Source organism: Cherax quadricarinatus, chromosome 45, assembly GCF_038502225.1.
Source record: "Cherax quadricarinatus isolate ZL_2023a chromosome 45, ASM3850222v1, whole genome shotgun sequence".
Taxonomy (NCBI): Eukaryota; Metazoa; Arthropoda; class Malacostraca; order Decapoda; family Parastacidae; genus Cherax; species Cherax quadricarinatus.
In genome coordinates this window covers 24005712-24017454 of record NC_091336.1, presented here as the reverse complement: position 1 = coordinate 24017454, position 11743 = coordinate 24005712, and the positions used below count along the sequence as shown (strand labels likewise).

The window sequence follows — 11743 nt, the reverse complement described above, 5'->3', positions numbered from 1 at the left end:
AACTTTGTGATCAGCTCATTGTATATGTTATGAGGATCATTTTATTGTGGTTATTTCAAAGATCAACTAATTCTGATATCGGGATAATTTTACTCTAACTTATCAGGATCTGTTCACTGTAACTGTGAATGAGTTCAGTTCACTGTTATAGTGATCAGTTCACTGTGAATATTACTGGAATTGGTTCATTGTAACTGTTATTATTTTAACATCACTGTGTTATTGTTATTAGGATCAGTTAATTGTGTCAGTTATTAAGAATTAGCTAAGCTGTAGTGGTTATTTTTTTTCCCTGCCCAAGTTATTGGGATCAGCTTAATGTATTATTGCATCAGTTTACCGTGAATTTTATTGGTATTTTAATAAGTGTAACAGAGATCATTTCAGCAATTTATTGAGATTAATTCCATTAGAGTTAACGGGATCAGTTCATCGTGACTGTTAATCTCATCATTTCACTGGGACTGCGGTAATGGATTGATTGTGACTCTCGAGCAACTGATCTTTGCTCTTCAACGCTGCGGTCAGAGTCATCACCAATGCATCACCTTCGTACCGCGGTCTTGCATGAATTTCTGACACGTTTCACCTTTAAAACCGGTTTTCCTCTACGTTTAGAGGGAAAATATATTTCCTACGCTTTCAGCATTTTCCTCTCCCTGTCCATTTATTAATTCTGTTATATTTTAAAATTCCAGGATTTTCTCAAGCTCTTGTGCGTTCTTAATTAGGCAGCATATTAGGTTACTAGAATGAGGTAAGTTATGTATAACTTTTTCATGTTTATAACTGGATTGGATGCATTTCCCAGTCTCGTGTTTGACAGGTCAGGTATAGCAGGTTTGGTGATAAATTCCCTCCAGGTCATTTTCTTTGTCAAATTCCCAGACTTGTTTCCCCTCTGGTTTATTATCTGTCGCAGGTTTTCCTTTTTATGCCCCTCTAGAATTCTTGTAGATGTTAGGACTGAAATCGTGCAACATTTTCTTGATAATTTCTCTAGTTTAAACCTCCTAGTTTCTTGAACGTAAATGGTGTACAATACCAACATGATGGAAAAAGAGACACCTGCAATATAATGCGATCCTTTATTGACAGCGTTTCGCCCATACAGTGAGCTTGATAAAGTGGCTTGATAAAACCCACTGAGTGACTGAAACGTCATAAAAAGAAAAAATCTTATACCGCATTTATGCTTCTTTTTCCGTCTTCTAGTTTCTTGCTATCGTCTTCCCTTCGTATTCTCTTGAACACTTTAATCATCAGTGAACTTCAATATGTATGAGTATTTTTCTTTCAATTATTCTTTAAGGGGATTTAGTGCATTAATAATGGTAAATATTCCTTCAGTATATCTAACTTGACCCTTAGGGGTTTAGTGTTTCTTCCTGAGAATATTCTTTAAAATCGTCGCCTTAAGTAAGGTCCAACACCAATATGCTTTCTAGAGTTTTTTTTTTTTTTTTTTTTTTTTTTTTTTTTGCAACATGACCACCCCTCCTTCAGAGCCTGCACTCTGAAGGAGGGGTTTCAATGTTGCAGTTTAAAAACTGTAGTGTAAAGCACCCTTCTGGCAAGACAGTGATGGAGTGAATGATGGTGAAAGTTTTTCTTTTTCGGGTCACCCTGCCTTGGTGGGAATCGGCCAGTGTAATAAAAAAAAAAAAAAAAAAAAAAAACTCTAGAAAGCATATTGGTGTTGGACCTTACTTAAGGCGACTCTTGCAAGTTTTGCTCTGAATAAAATAACTTTTCTCGCCGGTTCTGTCAACCTTGCTTATACCGTCATCTTGTTAGAGTTTATTGTGGACAGTGTTAAAGGCGTTCCCAGACTCAACGAATATGCATTGTGTCCACCCCTCTCTATCCTGCTCGAGTTCGATCAACCTCTCGTTGAATTCAAGTTGGTTCACGAGGAAGTGTTTGACATCTGTAAACCCATGTTGATTTTCAGCGACAATTCCCTTTCTCTCCACGTGTTCAAGAACTCTTCCTAATTAAATTCCACATCACTTTGCAGCGTGTGTGAGTGAGTGTGTGTGTGTATTTTACCTGTGCACATTGGTGTACGTCTGTCTACGTGTGCGCATGTGAGAGAAACAGAAAGAGTCGTGTAGACACGCACAGATTAGAGACTGCGCTTGGAGTGCCAGATGTTTACGAACCTAAACAAGTATAATTGTTCAGCTGTGTTTGTACACCTGATTGTGTTGAACAGAGCTATCGGCAGAGCTGGCGGTTCTTGTTGCTGCTTCTGCTGTTGCCTTCCACTCTTGCTTCTTGTGCTTATGCTGCTGTTGTTGCTGCTTCTTCTACTGCTGCTTCCACTCTTGCTTTTTATGCTTATGTTGTTGCTGCTTTTGTTGCTACTGCTGCTGCTGCTCCTATTTATGGTGTTGCTGTTCTGCTGTTGCTGCGGTGGTTGTTGCTGGTAATGATGCTGATTCTGCTGCTTTTAAATGCTGCTGCTTCATATGCTAATTCTGTTGCTGCGTCTACTGATGCTTCTTCTGTTGCTGCTTCCGCTGCTACTGCAATTTATGCTGCTTCTGCTGCTTCTTTGCTGTTGATTCTACTGCTGGTGCTGCTGCTGCTCCTGCTGACGCTGCCACTGTTTTTACAAACAGTGCCGGCTAATGATGCAACGGAGAGTGCTCCAGCTTTCATGTTGGGACCGGGCCACGGGGGACGATGATCCCAAAATTTGACCCGGTAGCCTTCAGTTAAAACCTCTTGTAAACCATCCCATTTTTTACTGCTCTATTAACACGAAGATTTTTCTAGTATCCATTCAGCATCTCTTCTTAGTTTATTTCTAGGCCTCTAGATCTTACCAATGAAGAAAGAAATCTTCCCAGCTTAATTTATGTGCAATTATTTGTGTGTGTGTGTGTGTGTGTGTGTGTGTGTGTGTGTGTGTGTGTGTGTGTGTGTGTGTGTGTGTGTGTGTGTGTGTGTGTGTGTGTGTGTTTGACGCTGTTACTCGAGTAAAAGTTTTCTAATTTTGAAATAGAGTGGAGGAGGAAGAGTGAATATGAAGTTTCCTGTGACAGTCTTTTATCTCTCACTATTTCTTTTCCATCTTTCCATCCTGTTGGCTTCCCTTCCACAAGAAAACACACCGCTGAACGAAGATTCCGCCACACGTATGTACAGATTCCTGTTGTAAGCAGAGGGAAGTATTTTGCTCATTCTCCAAATTATACATACATATTCGTAGCCTCGAATACCTCAGAGCTGTAATAACAAACCAAGACTGAAGCGGAGCATTGGATGTATTCTGCTAATGAAAGATGCACTTGTGGCCTGCCTAGCTGCCTGCTGGCCTGGCTGCCTACCTGCCGGCTGGCTGCCTTCCAGCCAGCCTGCTGTTCTGTCTGCCTCGTCTTTAACATCATACCATGAGAATAAGAAATAATTTAAGTCAGGTAAAGTCAGATAAGATTAAGTAAGATTACATGCCCTATCGGTTGCTGGAAATAATAAAACCGTAATATACTTTTGTAACAACTATTAAAAATACATTTATCCATAAACCAAAACAAAAAGTTTATTTCATGCATAAACTGAGAAATAAATCCCAATCAAATGATATTATTACATATTTTGAATTCACAACCAACACGGAGTTCAGAGAAGGGCTTTTAGATCTTTCCTAAACAATTATCAGTAGAGAGAGAGAGAGAGAGAGAGAGAGAGAGAGAGAGAGAGAGAGAGAGAGAGAGAGCCAGAAAATAGATCAGAAAAAAAGGTGAGGAAAACTTAATAATATTTTTAATATTAATGAATAGCATTAATTGCAATTAAAAATGTCTAAATAAATATCTCGCCTACACTTTAAAAAATTCCAAATCCAGGAAACATAACCAAGAGGAAAAAACAAGGACACTACATTATAATAATTAGGGATGATAATAGTAACTCTCTGCTTCTATATTACGTTTATTCGATCATCAGGATCAATGGAAAGTGATACACGGATAAGTGTTATACATTACCTGGAGAAACTGCAGAATATCAGTTGATCTGATCCATGAAAACACAAACACAAACCGACTGCTACTTTGGACAAGATAAATAAAAGAGTTTCATGTCTTCGAATATTTAATACATAAACTGCACAGGATATTAGCATGAAATCTGTACTGTACAAATATACTGTATGACAGGGATATAAATATTCAAATCTCTTCCCACCATGTTATATAAGGTTCTTACACTCGTACACTATATATATATATATATATATATATATATATATATATATATATATATATATATATATATATATATAATATAAGTGACCCCCAAATACGCGGAGGTTATGCACCAAGACCAACCGCGGATTTTGGATCCGGTTAAAAAGATGCCTACAAATGCCTATTTTTTATAGTTTAAACCCAAAATATGCCCTCAAAACTTTAATTTCAAACTCAGCTTCATACATAACCCTTAAAAAAATGTAAAGATAAAACCGTATACAGTCCTGTACTCTCTTTCCCACAGTGCTAGAATATAAAATACCGATGTTACCCCCATATATACTGTAAAATATGCAAGCCCATTTATTTTGGTATTCTGTAATTCATGTAATCCCGTTTTCTTTGGTATACGTTTCGGAGAATATACGGTAATAATTTGTGTCTTTTCTGTAGCATTATATTATGTTTTATAATGAAATTTTGCTTAATTTATATTAATATTTGTTACAAAATTATATTTTTCTTAATATTTAGCGTTAAAACGCATATAAATTATAATATATATATATATATATATATATATATATATATATATATATATATATATATATATATATATATATATATATATATATATATATATATATATATATATATATATATATAATTATTATGTCGTGCCGAATAGGTAAAACTGGTCAATTAGCAAGAACTCTTTTAAAATTAAGTCCTTTCTAAAATTTTCTCTTGTACATTTAAAGATATTTTTTACGTAAAAATTAATAATTTTGAGCCTAAAGAACCTTAGGAAACTTACCTAACCTTATCATAACGAGCGCAATTTAATTTAGCCTAATTCAAATATATATAATTTAGATAAGTTTACAGTAATTTAATAATAAACAAACACAATGAGATATATTTTTTTTCGTTAGGTTCAGAATGATTTTCGAGAAATTTTCGTTTGTCTTATTCGCCAGGAAGAGCATTGCTATTTAAGCGAAAATTGCAAGTTTTACCTATTCGGCACGACATTATATATATGTATATATATATATATATATATATATATATATATATATATATATATATATATATATATATATATAATTAGGTAATTAGGCAGTGTCACCAGGGACAAATATACAAATCTTTCACACAATACATGCTAAAGTATGGTACATCTATTATTTACCATGAGAGAGAGGCTATCCAGTGATATTCACTCTCTCAATATTTCATGTTTTTCATCTTTGACTTGCGTCCGTGTGTATAAATTCAAGAAACAGCGACGCTTCCTCTGAGTGATCGTACATTAACAGCTTTGTGAGGGAGATAACCATATAAATATTTATAACTATATTAAAAATATATTCGGGGCCTGCCGACGAGATTTGGTTCATTAAAATAGGCTTTAATATTCTCTTCCGTCATATGTGCATTGATTCCCTCCTGGCTCTTGATCCAGGTAACTGGAATTGGCTTTTCCCAGGCACCGTTTGACGTCTACGGGTATAGTGCTTCCTCCTGATTACAATAAGTACTTAGTCCCTAATACAGGTGTTAAATGCAAATACGTAACTCTGCAAATACGTAACTACCATTTTTCACTGTTAAGTTAGAATGCGTTTAGCTGTTTAGGGAATGATGGATCGAGCCTCCACGATTACCTCCACTGAAGGCCTGCACTCATTTTTCGTTTTTTATAATAATTATAATAGTAATTATAGTAATAATTTTGTACATATTCTGAGGAAAGAACGCTGATTTAGCGTAATTGGCAGTACTCGTTTTGCAAAACTAGAGGCAGTTCTGCGTTTAATATTTGTTAATGTTTGTTACTGATGTTAAATAAGCCCATTTAAACTTAGACTGAACTTAAATAGGCTAGTTATAAATCATTCATTATTTTAATATAATTACATTAGCAGAAAAGTTAGCACTTTGTGTTTAATTCGCAATTTGAACTCTGTTAATTTACTTAAATATATTTATCAATACAAAATGGGAATTGACACAGTTACTTTTTGCTGATGATACTGTGCTTATGGGAGATTCTAAAGAAAAATTGCAAAGGTTAGTGGATGAGTTTGAGAATGTGTGTAAAGGAAGAAAGTTGAAAGTGAACATAGAAAAGAGTAAGGTGATGAGGGTATCAAATGATTTAGATAAAGAAAAATTGGATATCAAATTGGGGAGGAGGAGTATGGAAGAAGTGAATGTTTTCAGATACTTGGGAGTTGACGTGTCGGCGGATGGATTTATGAAGGATGAGGTTAATCATAGAATTGATGAAGGAAAAAAGGTGAGTGGTGCATTGAGGTATATGTGGAGCCAAAAAACGTTATCTATGGAGGCAAAGAAGGGAATGTATGAAAGTATAGTAGTACCAACACTCTTATATGGGTGTGAAGCTTGGGTTGTGAATGCAGCAGCGAGGAGACGGTTGGAGGCAGTGGAGATGTCCTGTCAAAGGGCAATGTGTGGTGTAAATATTATGCAGAAAATTCGGAGTGTGGAAACTAGGAGAAGGTGTGAAGTCAATAAAAGTATTAGTCAGAGGGCCGAAATGGGGTTGTCGAGGTCGTTTGGTCATTTAGAGAGAATAGATCAAAGTAGAATGACATGGAGAGCATTTAAATCGGTAGGAGAAGGAAGACGGGGTAGGGGTCGTCCTCGAAAAGGTTGGAAGGAAGGGGTTAGGGAGGTTTTATGGGCGAGGGGTTTGGACTTCCAGCAGGCGCGCATGAGCGTGTTCAATAGGAGTGAATGGAGACGAATGGTATTTGGGACCTGACGATCTGTTGGAGTGTGAGCAGGATAATATTTAGTGAAGGGATTCAGGGAAACCGGTTATTTTTATATAGCTGGACTTGAGTCCTGGAAATGGGAAGTACAATGCCTGCACTTTAAAGGAGGGGTTTGGGATATTGGCAGTTTGGAGGGATATGTTGTGTATCTTTATACGTATATGCTTCTAAACTGTTGTATTCTGAGCACCTCTGCAAAAACAGTGATTATGTGTGAGTGAGGTGAAAGTGTTGAATGATGAAAGTATTTTCTTTTTGGGGATTTTCTTTCTTTTTGGGTCACCCTGCCTCGGTGGGAGACGGCAGACTTGTTAAAAAAAATATTTATCAAAATAAGTGGTTCCAATTTTCGATTTTTTTCTGTATCGTCACAACTTGTTTCATGGACTTTACATGTTTGGACCTCCCCCCCCCCCACACATATATTCATTCATTCATTATATGTATGTATAAAAAAAGAAAACAGAAAAATGGGCGGTTCGAGCCTTCAGTCCACCTTTTTGTTTATTCATCGATAGTTGTTCAATACGAATTAAATTGAGGTCAAATATATATAATATTTATAATTCACACATCTCGGTGTATAAATAATCATAAAAAATAAAAATTAAAACTAATAATAATGATAGCAATGATGCTAATAACCGTTAGACGCCCCTACATAAAGCTCACTTTTAATATAACTTTACATACTACAGGACTTGAAGATTAATTTATATTTGGGATATTCTTGGTTTCTTGAGTATTTACACTTTAAAGAATGGAAATCTCATGAGTGGGAGGGTTAATGTCTGTTGCTTCAATTGAGGTCATGGTGTTCAGGACAAGATCATATGTTTTATGACTTGTCAGTTGTATTTATGTACCCAAGAATCAAGTTTTATATTTGCTCTCTCTCTCTCTCTCTCTCTCTCTCTCTCTCTCTCTCTCTCTCTGTTTCATGATTTTCGCACAGTTTCTTAAACTCGGGAAACACATCTTTCTTCACTTCATCTAATGCAATGTACATAGTTTTACGATTTGAAATCTTTTTAGTTATTGCCAGATTAGAGCAAGTGATTCCCTGATAGGATTTGCCAGTATTAATCGGTCTGGAATAAAGCAAATCCTTTGTATTTTAATAATCATATTTGGTATAGTTTTTCTATTCACATGACAAGTGATCACCAGACGCTTGTGACTACAGGCAAGAGTATAACCATTTAACTAGGTTGCATGTAACTGCTCTCTCAATCACTTGTTTCCATTGGCTGCTCTACAAACCCAGCCAAGAAAAAGAGTGGGTTATTATCTTAAACGGTTTTAAAATTGGTTTGATGAAAGAAAAACTTGGAAAAATAACCGACTGGAATTTGCATGACCCTTAATGGAACACTTACTTGTCATAGGAATGTTTATTTTGTGAGTATGGCTGTACTGCAGATAACTACAGCAAAAACAAGACATGCTACGGTGAAAGTTTTTGTCAGGCAACGTTTCGCTCTGTGTAGACAGATATCACTACTTGATAAAGTTCCACAATGAGCTTAACGTTGTTCTGATACAAGCTTGCTCCCCAGCGTGTTTGTCTTCAGTTATTTCATGGATTTGTTGAGTACTGGGCGAAAGAGGATTGAGAATGTACAGCGAACATTGAGAAATTTGTTAATTTAAGTTATTGATGTATTTTACATTTGGTATAAATATATACAAAGTGGAGCATTTCACACTATGAAACTGAAATGTTTAAAATACAATCAAAGAAACCTAGTGCAAGAAAAGAAAGAATAAAGAGCGAGAATGAAAGAGAGAGGGGGAGAGGGAGAGAGAGAGAGAGAGAGAGAGAGAGAGAGAGAGAGAGAGAGAGAGAGAGAGAGAGAGAGAGAGAGAGAGGAGAGAGAGAGAGAGAGAGAGAGAGAGAGAAATAACGACACGGCAAAACGAGCGAGAAACCTACTATTTACATTTTAACTATTTACAATATTTACAAAAGAAAACAGAAATAAGTCTGCAGCAGAGCTCGAGAAATGGCTCTTCCATTCTCTTGCTTGCATTCTTGTTTCTTTGTTTATTTTGATTACTATAATGCATGTCTCATTGCCTCCTTTCTCTTGCTTTCCTTGTTTCATCTAGATCGACACACCACAGATGTTTGCAGGCAGGAAAAATGTTTGCATGTAAATATGTTTAAAGTGATGTAGTTATGAGAATCGATGTAGTCATGAGAATCGATGTAGTCATGAGAATCGATGTAGTCATGAGAATCGATGTAGTCATGAGAATCGATGTAGTTATGAGAACTGATGTAGTCATGAGAATTGATGTAGTCGTAGTCAGGAGAATCGATGTAGTCATGAGAATCGATGTAGTCATGAGAATCGATGTAGTCATGAGAATCGATGTAGTCATGAGAATCGATGTAGTCATGAGAATTGATGTAGTCATGAGAATTGATGTAGTCATGAGAATTGATGTAGTCATGAGAATTGATGTAGTCATGAGAATCGATGTAGTCATGAGAATCGATGTAGTCATGAGAATCGATGTAGTCATGAGAATTGATGGTCATGAGAATCGATGTAGTCATGAAAATTGATGTAGTCATGAGAACCAATGTAGTCATGAGAATTGATGTAGTCATGAGAGTCTGTGCAGTCGTATGAATTTGCGTATTATGTGAATTAATGTTCTGATGTGACGATGTCTTGTCTATACAGCAAATACTGTATATACATCTGCATTTATGAGGATTTGTGACGTGATGTAGAACGGTGTGTGGTATGGGATGCTATGCACAATCATGTGTAGTATGTGACATGAGCATTCATGTCACGTAGTCATATTTGATTGTGGTTTTATATATAATTAAATTTAATTATGCATAGTTATGGTGTGATGTGCAGTCATGGGAAGTAATGTTTGGTCATGCGAAGTTGTGAACTGTCATGTGAAACTGTTGTCATACATGCAGTCATGTGAATTTGTGCAGTTATGAGAGTTTATGAGCAATCATGTGAAGTTATGTGAGATGGGAATTTGCGTGCAGTGTTTGAGACTGTGCATTCACGACAAGTTGAATGAAGTTATTTGAGGTATGAAATCCATTCTTGACGTCGTTGGCATATGTCGGTTTCTAAGTTGGTCTCCATGTTGGTCTCTTATGTTGTTCTCGTTGGTAGCTGTTGATCTCTTACAAGCCTCGTTGTTGGTAACTAAGCTGTTGTAAAAAAAAGTATGTTCTAAATTGCTGCCTCTCTCTCTCTCTCTCTCTCTCTCTCTCTCTCTCTCTCTCTCTCTCATATATATATATATATATATATATATATATATATATATATATATATATATATATATATATATATATATATATATATATATATATATATATTAGTGTGTGTGAAAATTAATTTTTATCTTCAGTGTTATCAAATATATATGTGCATAGGACATATATTTTGCACACTGTCTCATTCATACTTAAAATGCATGCGCGCGCGCACACACACACACACACACACACACACACACACACACACACACACACACACACACACACACACACACACACACACACACACACACACACACACACACACACACACACACACACACACACACACACACACACACACACACACACACATTCATTAATTTTAATTTCTTGAAAATTTAAATATATTTAGTAATCAGAAGGAAAACAATCGAATTTAACCTGAATCTGATATACAGTGAGCATAGCTATAAATATTACTCAACACTTTGTGTAGCTCTCAACCTTCCGTCTTCCCTGGGATCTCTCTCTCTCTCTCTCTCTCTCTCTCTCTCTCTCTCTCTCTCTCTCTCTCTCTCTCTCTCTCTCTCTCTCTCTCTCTCTCTCTCTCGCTCTCTCGCGCTCTCTCTCTCGCTCTCTCTCTCGCGCTCTGTCTCTCGCTCTCTCTCTCTCTCTCTCTCTCTCTCTCTCTCTCTCTCTCTCTCTCTCTCTCTCTCTCTCTCTCTCTCGATCTCTCTCTCGCTCTCTCTCTCGCTCTCTCTCTCGCTCTCTCGCTCTCTCTCTCTCTCGCTCTCTCTCTCGCTCTCTCGCTCTCTCTCGCTCACCTGACCGAGCACTAGACGGAGCTCTCGTGGTTGCCGCCCTGGGAGCACGTAACAACCATGGTTCTGACGGGGGCGCAGGTGGGGGTATCCTTCGGGCACAGGTCTGGCTGCCCCCGAGGAAGCGGCTCTCCTGGGGAGCTCCTAGGACAAGGCGAAGGAGGGGAACCACAATCTTCCGGGAAGAAGGATGTGAATGGAGGAGGATGTGGATTCATTTGAGCTAGTGGGATTGAAGGAAGGAAGGAGGCAGAGCAGGAGGGGGTTAAAGAAGGGCAGGGAAAGGAAGAGGATACCTCGGGAGGTAAAACGCTCTGGTTGGCTACTGAAGAAGAGGTATCCTCCAAGAGGGCGTCTGTTTCCCTCGGTATCCCTGTAGACACCTGAAGAATAAGAGACGAGAAGGGTGTCACTGAAAAATACTCGAAATTAAACCTAAATATTGAACAAAATATATTTCTTTATGAATAAGAGACTTGTGCAACATTTAGGAATCTATACTGAGGAAACGGATCGCCAGCCAGTGGCTTCTTAGGCAGCCAGTGGCTTCTTAGGCAGCCAGTGGCTTCTTAGGCAGCCAGTGGCTTCTTAGGCAGTCAGTGGCTTCTTAGGCAGCCAGTGGCTTCTTAGGCAGTCAGTGGCTTTTTAGGCAGCCAGTGG

General features: G+C 37.4%; 1 protein-coding gene across 2 annotated transcripts in view; it reads right to left on the bottom strand.

Annotated features, from left to right (window-relative positions):
• Positions 1-10072: 10072 nt before the first annotated feature.
• LOC128694939 (neural cell adhesion molecule 1-B-like) overlaps positions 10073-11743 on the bottom strand; it is a 216112-nt gene continuing 214441 nt past the window's right edge. For both annotated transcript variants that reach the window (XM_070094367.1, XM_070094366.1), the window contains exons 14-15: positions 11087-11466; positions 10073-10208 (exon numbers count right to left, since the gene is read on the bottom strand). In XM_070094367.1, the coding sequence (XP_069950468.1) occupies positions 11098-11466 (369 nt within the window). In that variant the 3' untranslated portion in view covers positions 10073-10208; positions 11087-11097. The remainder of the gene's footprint in view (positions 10209-11086; positions 11467-11743) is intronic.